Genomic DNA, 19,343 nt, shown 5'->3' on the forward strand with positions numbered 1-19,343 from the left:
TTCATTTTGCAGCATGGTTTTAAATTATTTGGGATTAGAGCAGAGAATCCAGGATAGTGGTCATTATTCTTATTTCTGACTCTGCTTATTTTTAAAAGTAGATCATACTTATATATATATTGGGTTTGGTAATCTGCTCTTTTTTTTTTTAAAGTCTGGTTACCAAACTCTTTCTTGAGAGAGAGAGAGGGAGAGCAGGGGGGAGGGGCAGAGGAAGAGGGGGAGAAAGAATCTTAAGCAGGCTCCACGCCCGATGCAGAGCCCAACTCAGGACGCGATATCATGACCAAGAGATCATGACCTGAGGCGAAATCAAGAGTCAGATGCTTAACTGACTGAGCCATCCAGGTGCCCCAACCATACTCTGTAACTTAATATATCACCTATGTTTTTCTACAGCAATATTTTAATGACTATGTGATATTTTATTATATACACTACAGTTTGAACAATTGTTAATATTATGCATTTATTTGTGTCTAGTTTTTTGTTATTCTTACCACTGCTTTAAGATTCCTTATACACATATATGATTATTTACTGAGAACAGATTCCTAGAAAGTTGAATTGCTGGGTCAAGGGATACTTATATTTTTAAGGCAAATTGCCTTGCAGAAAGCTTTACTTATATTCCCGCCAACAATGTATGTAATTGCCTGATTCATAAACTTTGGGCAGTATTAGAAATTGCCTTCTTAAAAGATAATCACTAGTTTAGTAAGTGAAAATAAAGGTGTATTGTGCTTATTTTAATTTGTATTGATTTGATTATAAGTGAGTTGAACAGTTTTTATTGTCCCTTGCTTTTTTGCATTTCCTTTGTTAGAATGTTTTCTCTTAATGTTTCTTTTTGTTGAAAAAATATGCAAGCCATATATGTTCCATGTCTTTCTACTTGCTGAAAAGGTAAATTATTTTTCCTGATCAGTTTTTCAATTTGTAGTTGACTGCTTAACTTTTAAGATATGGTGAGACAATGTCTCCAAAGTTAAACACTTTCTCAACATCAGCCTGTAGGGGTCTCTCTAAACCAAAATTTTAGAAATTAAACTGATTTTAAGAAAAATTGTCTGTGATACAGGGACAGTCCCGGCGAGTCCAAGTGGAAGTGAAGTCTGTGCAGGAATCTGGGACTTTACCACTGATGGAAGAATGTATATTGTCTGTTGGCATTGGATGTGTAAAAGTTAAAACGCTCAGATCCCCCAAGACTCATGAGACCTTTCATGTAAGTTTCTGTGCCGGTTATGTTCTTGTTGAAAGACCCAAGGAGATTAAGAGAGTCTTTTGGAACCTGCCAGAAAGCTGCCTTCCATGAACAATTCTTTCAGTTTTTTTTCTTTCATTTTTGTTTGATGTCTTTTTTTCTTTTTTCCTTTTTTTTAACTGTATTGCATTTGCATGGAATCACTGTAGCAGACTGTTGGTCTTACCCTGGTACATGGCAAACTGAGGGTTAAGACATCACAGTCTCTAGAAATTCCTCAGTTGCTTACTAGTGATTAACTTCCCCCACCACCCACCCCCTCTGCAGAAACCCCCTACTGGCTTGTAAAGACTGTTTGCCAGCAGGTGTTTGATTTCTCCTGGGGAGTGGGACTATAAACCCAGCAGGGAGAGTATTGTACTGGTTCCTGAAAAGGTCAAATGAGTGTTCTTCACTTTGCTATGAGAAGCTTAAGGTTTGACTCCAACTTCCTGAAAACTATAAAACCGAGAGTGGGAGCATAGGTGGGAGATAAAATATTATATTTATTTAGAAAACATCAAGTATGGGAAAAGATTCTGGTTGTTGAGTGTAGCCTGATTCTTGGAAAAATGATTGTTTTAGTTATGCATAATACATTTTTTCTTTTAGGAGGAAGAGGAGGACATGGACAGCTACCAGGTAAGGAAGCACCTGTTTGCCTCCTCAAATGAGCTTGATTCCAGTGCTGAATCACACATTCCTGAGTCTTGTCATACTGTTACTTAATAACTACACAATTAATTTTGAATCAAATGCTGCTTTTTCTCAAATTGAAACAGAGTTTCGTAGACTTCAGTGTAGGAAATCATTTGTGATTATTATCTTTTTCCAAACCTGGAGCTCCCCATCCAATTTCCCTACAAATCCATTTCTCCAGATCCTTTTCCTTGCACTCTTTCTCCCCTTGAGTGGAGTCAGCCACCCTTTTCCCTGTAAGAGCTGTTTCATACTGAGCCTCAGTCAGGCCACACTGCTTAGTTATTTTCCATTTTCCAAACCAGGTCACACAGGTTTGGTTTTTGCCCGCCTCCCCTCTTCCTAATCTCCTGCAAGATTTTGTTTACGTCTGTCAAGTTCTATCTTGTTAGTCTTGCTAGTCATTGTTTAGGACTGTCAGAGCTCTTTGGATCCTGATTATGTCATCCAGTGTAGTCACGCTCCTGGTTTTGCATCATTCTAATTTGATAAAAATGTCTGCCTTCCTATAAGTGACTGATAAAAATATTGGATCAGATAGGGTTAAATACAGAGCCCTATGGCACAACAATAGAGACTTCTTTTAAGCTGATATTATTCCATTAATCACTGTTCTTTGGATGTGATATTTCAGTCATTTATGATTTCATTCAAGTAGGTTCATTGCACATTTCTCCATCTTGTCTACAAGAATGCCATGAGCTATTTGGTTAAGTGCCTTAGTGAAATCCAGATACACACTGTATGCTCAGCATTCCACTGATCTACCCAGTCTTGTTAACTTTATTATGAAAGGAAATGAGGCAAGATTGGTGTACAGTCGAGGGTTGACTGGTAGAGTTCTTAGTCTGATAAAGCCCCCCTCTCCTCTCCAAAATTCCCCCCACAAGAAACAAGGGAGAGAAGCATTTACATGTTGTTTATAGAGACTAGTGAAACATTCGTTGAAGGCTGAAACACGAAATTTGAGGAATTCTTATGATGGTTCCCAGGAATATAGAATTGAAGATTATTGAGTGGTATTTGTGAGTTTTTTTAAGTTTACTTACTTATTCATTCATTCATTCATTTTTGGTAATATCTACATTCAGTGTGGGGCTCAAACTCATGACCCCGAGATCAAGAGATGCATGTTCTTCTGACAGCCAGCCAGGTGCCCAGGTATTTGTGATTTTTATCTAGCAGAGGGACATTGTAGATCTTAGTTACTTGGAGTTCTGCCCCTTGAACCAGTAGAAATAAAACTGGTTCTAGATATCAGAGAATGCTCTTTCAGAAGCTATCTTGTTCCAGAACAGCAGTGCTTTGATTTCTGGAACTTTCTGTTCTGAATAATGATTGGAGTCAACTAGTAGTGGTAATAGAGAGATTTGATACATAATACTTTACATTTTTGAAGCCTTAGAGTAAGATAGTTGGAGCATTGGTTTCAAATATCTTGTCTTCATGTTATATTTGCCATAATTTCCCTTGTTTTCTTCCAGGATCGGGATTTAGAGAGACTACGTAGAAAATGGCTAAATGCATTAACAAAACGTCAGGAGTACTTAGATCAACAACTGCAGAAGCTTGTCAGTAAACATGGTAGGAAAAGCAAGTTGAATATTTCCTTCCCCCCCAAATCTGTGCATAATTAATTTCCATTTGCAGCCATAAATTAGAAGTAGATGAATACATCAATAATGGGGGTGGCAAGAGCATAGGAATGTTACTTATTCGTGTCATATCCTTTCAGAGTAACATTTATTTAACTGTAATGATGTCTTTCTATAGGTCTCCCGCCATCCCCAACAGAGAGAAAATACTATGTAAACATTGTCCTTCAAAAATAAATTAAGGAGGGTGATAACGTTCTTGGTTTCTTATCCAAAAGTACTTGAATCCTCTAACTCTGGAAGAAATTATTCATGTGCTGGTCCATGTCGGCCTTCCATGAACCAAAGATGGCCTTTCTGTAAGAGTACACCAACCTCTTTAGCTTATAGTTCATTTTTTTTTTAATCACAATTAGGGAAGTAATAAGTTTTCTGTGAACCCTCATCAACCAGTACCTGAAATACAGGCAAATCCCATCGATACGCAGGACAAAAGTGTAAATCAAGTGAGAAATCTGTATTTGATCCTCATTCCTGATGCCCTAGATAAAACAGAGGATGATGCCGACCGTGAAGCTCAACTTCTAGAGATGAGGCTGACTCTGACTGAGGAGCGGAATGCAGTAATGGTCCCCTCCGCTGGCAGTGGTATTCCAGGGGCCCCAGCTGAATGGTATGAATGCTGCCACGTGTCTTCAGACGTTCCAGATGCTCACTGAGCCTCCTACCCTCTCTATGAATTGTGCCTCTGTTCCAATTAATGGAATACTCAGCATAGGGGAAAAATGTTTGAATTAGAGGAAGTGTTAAATTATTTTCATGAGTTGGAATAACTATGGCCTAAAACTGTGTTTTATTAAATAATATTGTTATTGGCCCAAGTAATTAAGAATTCTGAGAATCTAAATCAATATTTAATACCACTGCACTTAGCATTAAAAAAAAAAGTTAATATGTTAATTACTTGGGTCATTCCCTTAAAAGACCATTCAGTCATAATAAAATTGCATCTCCAGGAGTTTTTGGTTTTGTGCTGGCTTAAATTGTACTGTCAGCAAATGTTCTGTGCCACTTTATAGAAATTAAAAATAGTAAATTAAGCTATATGGGGCCCTTAGGTATATAATTTTTTAAGAAAGTAACTTGAAACAAGGAAGCTTCAATCATAAACAGGGAGATATATCTTATAAGACTGAATTCAAGTATCAGAACATACAATAATTATACATGAGAGTACCAATGAAAAGAAGCAGCAGTTACAGGTAAGTCTTTGGGGGCATCTCTGATGTGAAATTGTAACAAAAACACAATACCCACAATTATTATTGGCTTGACCTGTAATACTTCTCAGTGTGGATTAACACTGTGTCTCGAAGTACATGCTGCTGAGAAAGTCTGCTTTATTTGAGATGCTATTTGTTCATTATGTTTTAGGACCCCAGTTCCTGGGATGGAAACACACATTCCTGTTATATTCCTTGACTTAAATGGTAAGTTAGGAGGTGCTTTCTGAAGGCTTACCTCTGACAAATTAGTGTCTGAGTAACACTTAGATTGTAACAAAGTTTGCAGTTAGGCAATTCTGTAAGCCTAAGGTTAGGGTTAATGTATGCTGAGGGACACTTGACAAAGAATGAATTTTCTCTAAGAATAATATTTTTGTCAGTAGTAGGTTCTGTTTCATCCCGGTGCGTTCTCACATTTTATTCTGTAATCCATAACTTCTGTGTGTGTGCTTTGTTCTCCTCATCATGTTTGGATGTAGTAGCAGGTGTTTTCCTGCACTTCAAGTATTGTCTTCTTTAATTCTTAGGAAAATTTGACTTCTCTCTGGAAAGGACTAATAACTAGTGATGCTTATGTAGCATGCTTTCTTTTATCTGGTGTTTTCTTAGCATTATCTAATAAATTTCTCACTTTTTATCTGAGTGCTTATGCTCTTCATTCCTGCATTGCTTATTTATGAGAAACTGTCCATTTTTTCTGAATTTTTTCTCCTTCATGTAAAATATTTTGGATGTGGCTACATTTTACATTTACTCTGTCCAAGGAAGGAAAATAAAAATGAAAAGGTAGATTAAACAGCTAAAAATAAGGTAATAAAAGTCAGCAGTTAAATTCCTAAAACATCTGCAGAAAAGCTGTATATTACCATTAACTATCCTAAATATGCAAGTTTGGGTGTTCTCCGTGGTTTTCTTCCACCCAGCTGAAAGTGAGTTATACAATCTGAGGTATTTAGCATCTTGTACTACTTAGCTTATTTATACATATGGAAAGTTATTATGTGCACACGGAGTTAAGCAAATAATACTTAGCCACTTCTACTGTCTGTCCATCCGAGAGGGTTTCAGGGTTTTGCCATAGCTCTCTATCCTACCTTGTTGTTCTCTGGTGCCTTGGAGGCTGAGGCTTACTTAGGCCTATCCTTATGTTAGGTTCCTAGACAGGTGAGGTGCTGTGTGTGAGTATGCCTGTACATGTGTGTAGGAGGGTAAGAGTGAAAAAGAATAAGCTTATAGAAGACCTGTTTGTACGGACATCCCAAGACATAATCAAGAACTTGTGCAGCCTGATGCCTATTCTTGATCCACACAAGCCCACATACTAGAGAGATACTTTTGATGCCTACTCACAAGCTTAAGATGGATAGGGGGTTGGGAGGACCAGACTTAGAACTAAATAACTAAAGGGCCAAGGGACAACCCGCCAAGTTTCTGGCTCATGTAGCCAATTGATCCTTTTGTTGAACTTAACTATCAGATAATTGGAATCCCTCTCGCTTCTCATTTCTTCAATGCACTAAAAGATAGGGAATTTGGGTTATAATCCTATCATTAACATTTATGGGCTGACCTTGAGTAACCTCTTGGGTATCTTGGCTTCATTTGCCTTCCGTGTAAAATAAGGCATAAAGGCAGGAGATTGGATAAGATAATTTCTTGAGAGTCTATCCATCTCTAAGAACTGTGAACTGTTTACTGGTCCTCTTCCATGTCATGCAAGATTTTAGAGGCAAAAGCAAATGAAATTTGAGGCAGTAGAATTTTAATAATAAGCACATTGAAATTTAGCTGGTAGGGGTTATCCTTTAAAATGATCTCTGATTTAATGGAACTTCTTCGCTTTTAGCTGATGATTTCAGCTCCCAAGATAATCTTGATGACCCAGAAGCTGGTGGATGGGATGCTACTCTCACCGGGGAAGAAGAAGATGAGTTCTTTGAACTGCAGATTGTAAAACAGCACGATGGAGAGGTAAACAAAGCCTAACTAGGGAAAATCAGATGAAAAGTAGTTCTTTAACCTCTCCATGTGTCTCCTGAAACAATCAGCGGTGTAATCGTTTTAAGGCTTACATTTCTCAAGAAATATAAATGAAAACCTTTCATTATGACTTCCAGAAAGAGCAGAACCCCTTCCAGAAGGAGTGGGCAGTCACATTACGTCCATTAACCATTTTACTTCCCCTCCTGGTAAAGGATCTCTGTTAGTATTCATAGTTCAGGTCAGCAGTGGTCCCTTTGGGGAAATGCTCCTGAAGTACGTGCAGGTAAAGCGACACAGTGTTTGGGGTTTGCTTTGAAATTCTTTAGTAAAGGCTTTTTTTTTTTTTTAAGATTTTATTTATTTTTGACAGAAAGAGTATACAAGCAGGGGACGCGGCATGCAGAGGGAGACGGAGAAGCAGGCTCCCCGCTCAGCAGGGAGCCCGATGCGGGGCTCCATCCCAGGACCCTGGGATCGTGACCTGAGCTGAAGGCAGACACTTAACCGTCTGAGCCACCCAGGCGCCCCTTTAGTAAAGGCTTTTTAAGAAGAGAAAGAAAGAATAGATGAAGGCAGTGTGGCAAAATCTTGATAATTTTCGAATCTAGGTGATAGGTGTACAGTGGGGGCTTACTTTCTAGTTTTGAGTATATTGGAAAAATGAGAAAGTAGTTTAAGCAAGGAAAGCTGATGGGATGCTTTGAAGGGTACATCATCCCTAAGTTGTATTCCTAAGATGCAAAGCTTTAATAAGTAGGGGAAAAAGCCCACACACCCAACTATGATATGTTCTGTACAACAGTGGGCCTGTCAGTGTCATGAGTGACAAAGAAGGGCTGGAGAACCAGTCCAGGTTAAAGTAGACTAATGGGGCATGACATCTAAATGCAGTTAGTGATCCTGGATCGGAACAGTTGAAAGATTTGAACATGGACTATGTATTATAATAGTATTGCATTGATGTTAAATTTCCTGAATATAATTGTCCTATGGTTAAGTCAGAGGATGTTCGTGCTGTTAGCAGATACTTGCTAATGTATTTAGGCAGGTGGAATTACAGGTCTGTAACTTACTCTAAAGTGGTTCAGCAAAAAATAATCTTGTGTGTGTACGAGTTGTGAGAAAGAATGGAAGAGTGGCAAAATATTAACAGCCGGTGATTATTCTAGATGGAAGATAACACAGGAGTTCCTTGTCCTGAATTCACATCTCTCCTTTATGTTTGAGCATTTTTCAAAAGAAAAACATTTTAGAAGCCCGCCAGCCGGGAGTGTTATCCTCTGTACTTCCCAGACTATAGTGATGGAGGCCACATCCTCATATCCCAGAGTCTCTCAGGCCAGTTAGAGTGGATCGTCAACGATGACCAGTATGTTCAACTCCAGCCAAGCCAGGATGTTTCCTTGTGACGTTTTCTGTGTTCAGGAGGAGAAGGCAAAGCGTATTCTTTCTGTCTCTGCAGGTGAGAGCAGAAGCCTCTTGGGACTCTGCCGTGCACAGCTGTCCTCAGCTCAGTAAAGGCACCCCAGCGGATGCGCGCGTGTATCTGATCGTGCGGGTGACAGTGCAGCTCAGCCATCCGGCTGACATGCAGCTGGTATTACGGAAACGAATTTGTGTCCATGTTCATGGCCGGCAGGTGAGGCATTAGTGAACTGACTGTTGAAGAACTGACTTTAATCACAGGTCCAACTTGAGTTCAGGGCCGGGAATGATTGCTCTGGCCTCCCGTCCACACAGCTCTGTGGAGAGTCGAGCTTTCCTCTTCGACTCGACTGCTGCCCTCTTGTAACCATGCCTGCCGCATTCCCGGCGTCTGCCGTCCTGACTTCCTCATAGACAGTGTTCAGTTTTTACGATGAGTCTTTCTTGTTCCATAGTCACAAATGGGTGCCCTGGAGCCCCGTCAAAGTGAAGTTCTCTGTGTTTGTTTTTGACTTTTTGTTTGGGTTGCACAAGACGTGCCAGTTCTCTGCAGATTAGCTGTTGTTTGGACTCACCCTCCGCTTCGCGCTTCTTTCTCTCCCCGCAGTCATCTCTGCTAATTCGTGGACTCTTATATTCGGAGAGGGTACTCGGTCAAGCTTTTGGGTAGCAAGACGAGTAAGAATTAGTCTGCATCTTGAAGCCACCAGTGTCCGTTGGTCTGTGTAGCTGAATAAACAGGAGACACCTCTGTTGAGATAGAAGGCAGGTGCTCCCTGAGTGTGGGAAGACTGCCAGCAGAGCAATGGAGAACTCAGGGTGCAGGCAGCTCCTTCATGGAGGGGGAGTCTGGCAGGCGACGGGGCGGGGGGTGGGGGGGAAAACAGGCTGTTCAGTGCAGAGGTAGTGAGGAAGGACGGCAGGGCAGGCTCAGACCTCAAGTGGCCAAGTGTGACTGGCAGTGTGACAGGGTGGGCCGCAGAGGCTGGGGCCCTGGCTGTCCACACAGTTGCAGCTGGATTATGAGGCACCTCGTGCCATATGACTGGGTTTAGTAGGAATGTTCTAAAGAAGAACATAAACTATTTCTGCCATTGGCTTTGCAAACACAGGATTTGGGAGGCTCATTCCAGGGATTCTTTGAACTGTCAGTGCTCACTCTTTTCGAGGCCTTCTCAATACACTGACTAAAACCAGGACAGATGAAAAGAAATCTTTTCATTTAAAAGAGCACAGTCGCGGTTGACAGTCCTAGATGTAACCTCCACCTAGTTCTAAATGTCACACTGGTACCAGTCTTTGAAATGAAGACTGTTGGTAATGCTGTTAAAATTGCAGCTCTTTAGCTTGGCAGTCCAGCATCAATAAAATCCAGGTCCTTGGGTCAGCCATAGACGTATATGGTGTGTCTCCCATTCACTCTTTTCTCCGGCTCCCTTTTCTCGGAAGTCTTTAAGGGATTGAAAAAGACAAGTTGCTCTTGAGGAGCATTTTGAAGAGTCGTTTGCCATTCCTGAGCTAGAGATTCTGCTTGCCAGGCCCTGAGACTAACCTGGTACAGCCACCAGCCCCACAGAAGCCTTAACAGAAAGGGTGCATCATGGAGTCACCAAGCTTCTTTTGGTGTTTTTTTTTTTTTTCTTTTGGGTTCATTTTTAATTTTTTAATATAACGACAAGAAGTTGCCACCTTTTTTTCCCTGGTTGAAATGATGTGATATAATCAAATTGATACTGAATGACATGATAGTATTTTAGGGCATGCCAGTTTCCCTCCCAATTTCAGATACTTCAATCTTAAAAACTGCTTCTTTATGGCAGAACAGGGACTTCCTTATGATGCTAATATACGCAGATCAGTTTCAATAGTTCCATACAGAAAGAAAAGAGAAGGTAAGGTAACAACAGCTCCCACACCTCCCCACCCCACCTGTTAAAAAAAACAAAACAAAACAAAAAAAACCTTAGCTGTTCCCTGACAGATGTTAATGGGCAGTGGCTCAGCATTGCAAGGCTCAAGTCGAGGAGGGCTCTTTGCATTCTAAGAGCTACAGTCTTTTAAAAAAGTAAAGATCACTGAATAGGAAAGAAATTATTATTAAGTAGGTTTGTGAAAATATGTACTTCTAAGACCAAATGGCTTGATTTTTCTATTTTCTGTGGGGGTTTTCACAATATTTCCTGCTTCCCTTTTGCATGAGGGAAAAGGTTGGGTGTCGGTTTAAAATTCTCTCTTCTTATCTTTATTCACCAATTGTATTCTGCCCTCATCCCTGCTCTCTTCAACCTCTACAGGATGTTCAGTCTTAGCAGCATCTTCAAATGAGTCATCTATGCATTAATTCAACAGTTCAGTTCTTAACTGTGCAAAGAGCTCAGTCAGCATAAACAATGACCATGCACTCTTAAATCATTCTTCATAACGATCCTTGCTTTGGTCAAGAATTTAATGCCTGAACTTGTCAATATTCATGCTGCAAGATGTCCATTGTACTGGAGGAAAAAAAAGTGTAAGAGACACCAGTCCTCACTCACATCTTAGAAGGTCACTTTATTGTGTTGAAGTCAACAGTCTTATTTCTGTAGCCTTTAAGTAGAGCTGAACCATGATGCCCGGTGTCAGTTTCCAGAGTTTTGGGTTTATATTCTTCATATATTGGGGATAGGACCTGTCACATGGCAGGAACCTAATAAATTGGTTTTGTGTGCTGAGATGAAGTTGAAGAGCCTGTATTTAGTGATTTGGATTTCAGCTTGCTTATATTGGAAATATGCTCTGTTTCTTTTTGGTAAGAATGAATGCAGTATTCTGTGTGCTATCTCTTTGTTAACAAAAACTCAGTTTTTGAGGTAGGAAACCATATCTTTCTGTTTTGTTTTTCTCTAGGGTTTTGCTCAGAGTCTCCTAAAAAAGATGTCACATCGAAGTTCTATTCCTGGCTGTGGAGTGACTTTTGAAATTGTCTCCAATATTCCAGAGGTGAAGGATCGAATGAAGTTTGAGTATACTAAAAATAAACATGTAAAAAGAGCTAACTCCCTGAAAGTCACCTGCCTAAAAAATATATAGTCAGTAAAATTGGGTATTTGGGCAAATGCTATAGATTTGTAGAGGAAATTTCCTAATCTTAATGTGATTCATTGTAAAAAGTATTTGTGGCTTTAAAGGTTCTGGTTTTAGTATTTTATTAAAGAAGTTCCTTTTGAAAAGCAAATCAACACTCTTGGAAGACAAACACTCCCTTTTACTCCTGGTAACCATAAGGTAACAATATTGTAACCCTCAAAGGGAGACAACATAGCACAAAATAGAGATTCAGGCTTTCATTTTAGAATCACACAGAAATCTTATTTTTGTCACTTCTTAGTGAGGTGAACTTGGTAAGTTACTTAGAGCCTAATTTTTTTCATTTATTAAATTGGGTTAGTGATAGCTGCGTACAGGGTTGTTTTTAAGGATTAAATGAGATGCTGTATCCAAGTCGTTGTGCACACCCTAAAATGTCAATTGTAATTGCCGTTATTATAGTTCCTGTCATTATTTTCTTCTCCTTATTTCTCTTTCTGAACTGAGAAAGTCATTGGAATCAAACACATGGAGTTTAAAATACCCCTGATGGGTATTTTAAAGCATGAAGCTTGCTGCATGATATAGTTTATATATATGCTTCCTAATATTTAATCCCAGATTTATTCACCTGGTCTGTGGCACAGCTGGTAATGGAGGCCTTCCTTATAGGGGTAGGGGAAGGGAGGAGTCTAAGAAAAGGACCATGGAAAAGAGAGAGAAGAGCATTTCCTTATGTCATACTCACTCTCTGAAATTGAGGAGTGAGTGAGGAGATGCAGATTGTACTTTGTGCAAGTGGAGAAGTGGGGACATGTGCTGGGAGCGAACACTCCCTGCTAAACACTCCATCTGCATCTACATCGTTCTCTTCGTTTTTGAGGGCTGGATGTTGTTGATTATGTTGAGTGTTTGAGCAGTAGGTGGACAAAATATATTTTAATACAGAGATCAGTTTTTAGAAGGCTGAAAAGATTACATAGTACTTAGGCTTTGTTTTAGATTTCTTGTACTGGATCTTCAAAGTGTTAGACTTCCACAGTATATATTAGCTGTTTAACTATTTAATTTGGAGCCCGCTGAACGTTTAAAAACTAAGTCTGTTGCAGACTAGCAGCAAAATCTTGGGTCTGTAGTAGATTACTCTTTTGTCTACTTAGGTGCTCAGCTAGAGACTTACTATTTATTCTCTGTGTCTGAATGTTTTATGTGTTCTGAATGGTTTCTGGCTGTTTCATATCTTAACTCTATAAATGGTTTGAATGCAGTTGAGAAACAGTGACCGCTGTAGTGAACTCCCTTCCATTTTTCCATTTCTCTCATCTTCCTTCCCTTCCTGTCTCATCCCTTCCTGATTTTAGATTCTTTATCCTCTTTAAAAGTGCTTTTATTCTCTGGGTGATATGATTTTAAAATGGAGGAAATGTTGGGGGGGATCAGCTGAGAGATAAGCGTATAGCCTCGTGTGATTTGGCTACCTGTTAATAATGAGCCACACATCTAAGTTGGCAAGTTTTTTTTTTTCCACATTATCAAATCTTGATGATAAAGAAAAGGGCACAGTGAGACTTAAAACTTATAATGAAAGGACTGCACTTCGTTTATTTTTTATTTAAAAACAGAATAAAAAGATTCCTTGAGGAGCCAGGTTTATCATGAAAAATCCTTAAAAAGTTCTTTGTGTTTCTTGTTACAATAGCTCTGAGAGCTTGGTGGCAGAAAGAACTGATGATAGGCCAGAGAGCAGGAGATAATTTCCCCTTTCTACCCCAAGACCCAGTCATTCCACCTCTAGGTGCTTACCCAAAAGAAGTGACTGTGTGTGTCCATAGAGATATGTATAAGAACACTCAAAGCAGCTTAATCCAGAGTAACCTAAAACTGCAAACAACCCAAACATCCATCAGTGGGTGGACAGATAAGGAAATTGTGGTATATCCATAGTTCGGAATATCACTTAGCTATACAAAGAAATGAAGTTCTTGAATGAATCTCAGAATCATTAGGAACTTAGGTCTCCTGACTCCTGAAAAGAGTATTCTTTCTAAGTTCTAATCTTGCCTTTTTTGCCAAGTATGTGGCCTTCCTCTTTCCTCATCTATAAAATGAGGATGATTGCTTCTTTTCAGGGTTATTAAAAGGCTCAAGTGAGTCACTGTAGGAGGTAGAAGTTTTGTGAACGTAAGCCACCTTCTAGATCCTTCCATATTTTATCTGTTCTAAAGCTCATTTAAATTTTTAAAAATACTTTTGATGTTAGAATGTATCTTATAATTGATATCTTAAAATTAATTGGCAGAGTTTTTTCTTTTCTCCTTAGTGGTATATAAAATAACGTGTTTTTTTCTTAAAGTTGATGGCATCTTAAAATGCAGTGGCATATGGCTATATATTTTGTAGTTTTTGACATTAGAACAAATTCACAAGTAAATAAAGTATCAGATTTTCTCTGAGAAGAGTAATTTGTTATGAGCCAAGCTAGCTTGACATGATTAAATGCACTAACAACGGCCCTCCCTGACTCACGAGCATCCCATTTATATGCATGGGCCACCCACATCAGAGGGGCAGGGGTGGGCTCTGTGGGAAAGCACAGTGAGCAAGAATTTACCTAGATATTTTTCTTCTTGGTGGGTGCTACACTGCCTTTGGCCTCTGTCACTCCAGAGTTGAGGATTGAGACCAGTTTTAGAAGCTGCCACATGTTGAATGTGTAGTCTGTGTTCTGCTGCTGAGTGAAAGGGTTGAAAGCCCTACTTTTCACTCTTTATTCTCCTGTGTCTGCCTCATACTAGTATTGTTTGGACCCCAGCTTCTCATTCCTATCTCTTGCCTCAATGATGTATTTCTGAAGTATTGTAGTGGTGGTTATATTTCCAGCCGTTTCCACCAGATCCTTTCTAACCAGTAACGTTTTCGTTTGCAGTAGGAATGTAGCAGAGGACCATTTTACTGAGAATGTGCTGTGTTTCAGGGGCACTGTGTTCAACCTTGCAAGTTAATCTAACCACGATTTATACCATGATTTCTGTGGGAAAATGCATTTTGAGTTCCAAAAGCTGGCGTTAAAATGGAATTTTGGAATACATCCCATTTTCTAGATCAGTACTCTGTGTGTGTGTGTATTTGTATAGATCAAGAAGCTTTTATATTTTCTTCTGCAGAGTACTTAATTTTAATTTTAATTTAATATTAATTTTAATACACAACTTTCTGTTCTCCAGGATGCCCAGGGAGTAGAGGAACGAGAAACATTAGCAAGAATGGCAGCTAATGTTGAAAACACGGCTTCTGCTGACTCAGAGGCTTATATTGAAAAATACCTCAGAAGTGTGCTGGCTGTGGAGAACCTTCTTACTTTAGATCGTCTCCGCCAGGTTAGCCAACCGAACTGGTAGCAGGGGTGCTGACCCAGCCTGATTCTCTTCGCTTCTCTGCAATTCACAGTGTTGTTACATCTAAACTTTTGAAGCATCTGTTTAAGTGGAGCATGTTAATTTAGATTAAACTTGTCAGTTAAGTCTGTGAACATACAAAAGCTCCACTAGGGAAGTTAGTTTTACCAAGACGGTAAATGCTATCTATCTAGTTGCCTTGAGGTAATGGGAGAAGATATTTCACTCTTGCTGGCCAAAGAATTATTTTAAAAATTCTTTGATAATGGACAATAATGTTGCTGAAGAAATATGTAGGAATGTGGCAGAATGGGCCCTTTCTTGCTTAGCTGGACATGCCTGCCACAGCCTTAGAGTAGATCTCTAGACGGGGTAATAGAGATGCCAGCAGTAAACCTAATGCTTAGTGGAACCCTAAACCTCATTTTACGTAGCAATATTGAGACTTTTTTAGGTTTTAACCAAAGATCCTTATGAAAAATAAAAGTGAATGATCTAATTTTGACGATCTTTCCCATGGGACTAACTTCTGGCCAGTTTTAAGGCAGCCGTCAGTAGATAAAGAAGAGAATGATCTACGTAACCTCTCCACTATACAGTTAACTTCGACTGTTCCACAGCGATTGGAATTAGGTCATTCCACGCTGTGAAGGAACAGCCATGATTTCAAGAACCAGGAATGTGTATCTAGAGACGGTAGCTCAAAGACTGCCGTACGTGGTATTGCTTTGGCGGTGAGTCTCTGATCTGTATTTTTCCTCTGTACGTTTTCTGACTGACAGGAAGTTACTGTGAAGGAACAGTTGACAGGAAAGGGGAAGCTAAGTAGGAGGAGCGTTAGCTCTCCCAACGTGAACAGAGTGAGTACATGGACTCCGTGTTCTGTGCTCTGCCTGAGCTCTCCTTCCCTGCTCCTCTTTCCTTGGATAACTCTTTTGTATCCTTCAACTCTCCCCTCAGATACCATTCCCTTCTCCGAACTGATTTAGGTGCCCCTGTTCTCTACCTGTAGCATCTGTGCACACCTCTGTCCCTGTCCTCACCAGTATGATAGGGAAAGTGCCCATTTAAGTTAGTCTCTAATGTTTCTCGCTCATTTTTGTATGAGCAGTGCCTAGCTCAGTGACTGGGTGTTCAATGACTGAGTGTTGAACTAAAGCAAAACTAGCTGCATGCCTTGAACAAGCCATTTGAATTTTCTGGGCCTAACTTAATTACTTTTAAATTGAGAAGTCTGGACTCGGTTTACAAACTGAATTGCTTAAAGGCCATCCAGGATAGTATAAATGAGTAAAATAAGTTAGGTGTGTTTCATAACAGTGTCTTAAGTTTGTTGTTTTTAAAAACATAGCTATAATTTATGTGCATATTAAGCACACAAATAATTCTTCACAAAGAAATATGATTGTGGCCCTATGACTTATCTCTCCTTACTTTTGACAAAGATGGGGATATGAGAAATATTACCTTTGTCTAACTTTACACCAAGAAAAACCACAGTACAAGCATTGTAATGAAGAGCAGCTGACCCTTAGCCTTAGTGTTTGAGAGACCAAAGTGAGAGGTAGGGAGAGTATCAAATGGGAGGGCACACATGGCCCCTGAGTGACTGAATGACATCACTAATGATTTCAGACTGAAAGATTGGGAACATTCTCAAACAGTAAGAAATACTACTTTCTTTCTTTCTTTCTTTTTTTTTTTTTTAAAGATTTTATTTATTTATTTGTCAGAGAGAGAGAGAGCACAAGCAGGGGGAGTGGCAGAGGGAGAAGCAGGCTTCCCGCTGAACAGGGAGCCCGATGTGGGGCTCGATCCCAGGACCCTGGGATCAAGTCCCACATCAGGCTCCTTGCTCAGTGGGGAGCCTGCTTCCCCCTCTGCCTGCCGCTCCCCCTGCTTATATGTGCACACGCACCCTCTCTCTCTCTCTCTCTCTCTGACAAATAAATAAAATCTTAAAAAAAAAATCCTATGGTTTAAGATAAATAGCTTGTGTCTGTAAGTCTGCTATGAATACCCAGAGAAGGAAGTTGTAAGATCAGGACATGGTAAAATAATTAGTAACCTGGTACCCTTTAAATAGAAGGGGATAAGCAGACGAAGTACCCCTTGCCCACCCAGTTGTTGCCTCAGTATAAACTGGGTATCTGATCTTATATAACCCTCCCACCTCAAAGTTCAATTTAGTTACAAAAAAAATTGTGAGGGGCACCTGGGTGGCTCAGTTGTTTAAGTGGCGGACTCTTGACTTCGGCTCAGGTCATGACTTGAGGGTCCTGGGATCGAGCCCTGTGTGGTGTTCTGGGCTCAGTGCAGAGTCGGCTTGGGGATTCTCTCCCTCTGCCCCTCCCCCCCCGACTCCCACGTGCACATGCACGCTCTCTCTCTTTCAAAATAAAGAAATCTTTAAAAAAATTGTGCCTAATAATGTCTCAAAGTACACACTAGTCTAATTTACAAATGTCTTGACAACATCTCTGCTACCATCTGACTAACATTATGTTGATTTGGTTTTCAAATTCTTGTAGTTCCAGGACCGTAGATTTCTGTACTTTCACACCTAAAGGACTAATCCCCTTTTTATTTCTTCTTCAGTTGTCTGGCAGCCGACAAGATCTTATTCCAACCTACAGTCTAGGCAGCAATAAGGTAAGTGTTTATAAATATTTCTCTGTCAGTCTTAGACCAATTTCCCATTCGACTTTCCTCTTCTCAAATATCACATGTTCGTTTTGCCTGCTAGAATTTCTCCTACTCTTCTAGGCTACGTGAAATTTACTGGAAAGTGTTTACAGTTCATTTCTTTTTATCTGCCAGTTAAATTAAGGTTTATTAGACCTTGTTACTCTACTTTTTAAGTGTTAAAAACCAATTTTATTGCTTGAGTTCATGTTTCTGTATAAAATATTCTTCCTGTTTGCCCCAAAAAAGGAACTTTAAATCAGATTTTTAATAGTAAAATATTGATATAGTGATTGCAAATGTGTGAGGAATAGGAAGATTTTATCTGGAAGTTAGTATTATTTGCTAGAAGAAATTAAAATAAGGGAACAGAACTTCTGTTAGCTGGAATTTATTGTTAATGTAGTGTTCCCCAATTTAGCAGTGGTTTAAGCATAAATTCTTTATCATTTACTTAAAAGGATTATACTTGAAATTGTTGTAACTGGATGTCCTATATCACAGTTTTGTGCCTGACGTTTTTTGGAGAGAACTGGTTAGGTGTTGGTACTGTTAACTGTGGGCAACATGCTCTGTATTGGTATCTTAACCCTTGAGGAGGGTAAAAGTGAACAGTGTCTTATAAAATGGCCTGATATCAGGGATTTGTTTGAAAATAATTCTCAGGGGACGATGGGGGTATAGATAAAAGCAGATTGGCTATTTAACGGTAATGATTATAGCCTCATGGGATTTGTTATACTACCCTTTCTACTATTGTTAATTACTCTCTACTCTGTTTTTGTATGTTTGAAATTTTCCTTATAAAAATTTAAGAAAAAGAACAATTAGTTGAATAATTAGATTTATTCTTAAGATCTAGGTTACTAGGAGTTTACCACAAATACATAAAAATGTGTGTATATATATATATATATTCCATTATTTCAGGCAAACTCCTAGTAACCTAGATCTTAAAAATGAGCCATATATAGACATATAAATTGCTCTCCAACTCATTAATTTACTGATCACCCTACCATGTCTCTGAAAGTGTGCTAAGTACTACTCCTTTATACTGATCCAATGATAGGTTTGATCCGTTCTTGAAGAGCACAGCACAGGTCTCGATTACCAGAACAAACCTGAGTTTTTGGGAAATTGATTGTGTCATTATTTTTCAGTGTAAATAAATGAAATATTATAAGGAAAATATATTTATAAGGAAAAAACACGACTTTTTGTGGGTTTTTTTGGAACTACATCTAATCCACATTCTCAATTATATTATAAATTCCTTGAAATAAGTGGCCAAAATTTTCTATCTACCCCCAATCTCCTTATGTTTAAATAGAGAAAATAATAGTATCACTTGGAAGAAAATTACTGTGCTTCATTTACACCAAATAAATGGAATAAAGGAATGTAGATGCTATACTAGAAATATGATGGAGTAGGAGACCAAAGGAGGGAGTGGATGCTTTTAAAGGCATCATTCACAGACCAGGAGAGGCTGCAAAGAGGTGATAATCCCCCTAAGCTGAAAGACTGCTGAGTTCCCTCCGAGGTGGGGAAGGAGTAAAAGCAGCAATGTGAACAGAAGCATGGAGGGATGAACAAGCGTGCTATGTTCGTGACACTGCATGCAGTGTGACTAAAGGAGAGGGGTAGGTGGGGTAGAACCCAGAGAAAAGGGACCTGATTGTCGAAGTTCTAACATTATGTACTAAGGAGTAGTGGAGGAGGCAGGTAGCCCCTGAAGGACATGTTAAAGTTGAATTGGAAAGTGTTTTGTAACAGTCCACCTAAACTCGACTTGGGTTCCTGGCTGTGGCCCATAAAATCACATTAGAATAATGTATACAGTACAAATAATATACAGTTATCAAAGCAAAATGTGAAAAAAAATGTACTTCGAGGATGGAGAGATCAGGTGGGGAGGAGATTCAGCCGTGGGAGGGAGAGGGAGAGCAAATCAGGTATA

The 19,343-nt window shown here is 39.4% G+C and overlaps 1 protein-coding gene across 1 annotated transcript in view; it reads left to right on the top strand.

The window, feature by feature from the left end:
• KIF13B (kinesin family member 13B) overlaps nt 1–19,343 on the top strand; it is a 197,595-nt gene that overhangs the window by 132,979 nt on the left and 45,273 nt on the right. Inside the window, exons 25-35 of the mRNA XM_073892528.1 lie at nt 1,082–1,228; nt 1,859–1,888; nt 3,430–3,529; nt 4,087–4,213; nt 4,975–5,030; nt 6,673–6,797; nt 8,272–8,448; nt 11,121–11,213; nt 14,525–14,677; nt 15,478–15,555; nt 17,294–17,347. Coding sequence (XP_073748629.1) covers nt 1,082–1,228; nt 1,859–1,888; nt 3,430–3,529; nt 4,087–4,213; nt 4,975–5,030; nt 6,673–6,797; nt 8,272–8,448; nt 11,121–11,213; nt 14,525–14,677; nt 15,478–15,555; nt 17,294–17,347 — 1,140 coding nt within the window. The remainder of the gene's footprint in view (nt 1–1,081; nt 1,229–1,858; nt 1,889–3,429; nt 3,530–4,086; nt 4,214–4,974; nt 5,031–6,672; nt 6,798–8,271; nt 8,449–11,120; nt 11,214–14,524; nt 14,678–15,477; nt 15,556–17,293; nt 17,348–19,343) is intronic.

This window comes from Callorhinus ursinus, unplaced genomic scaffold (assembly GCF_003265705.2).
Source record: "Callorhinus ursinus isolate GAN/ISIS: 27379988/994484 unplaced genomic scaffold, GSC_fseal_2.0 scaffold4, whole genome shotgun sequence".
NCBI lineage: Eukaryota > Metazoa > Chordata > Mammalia > Carnivora > Otariidae > Callorhinus > Callorhinus ursinus.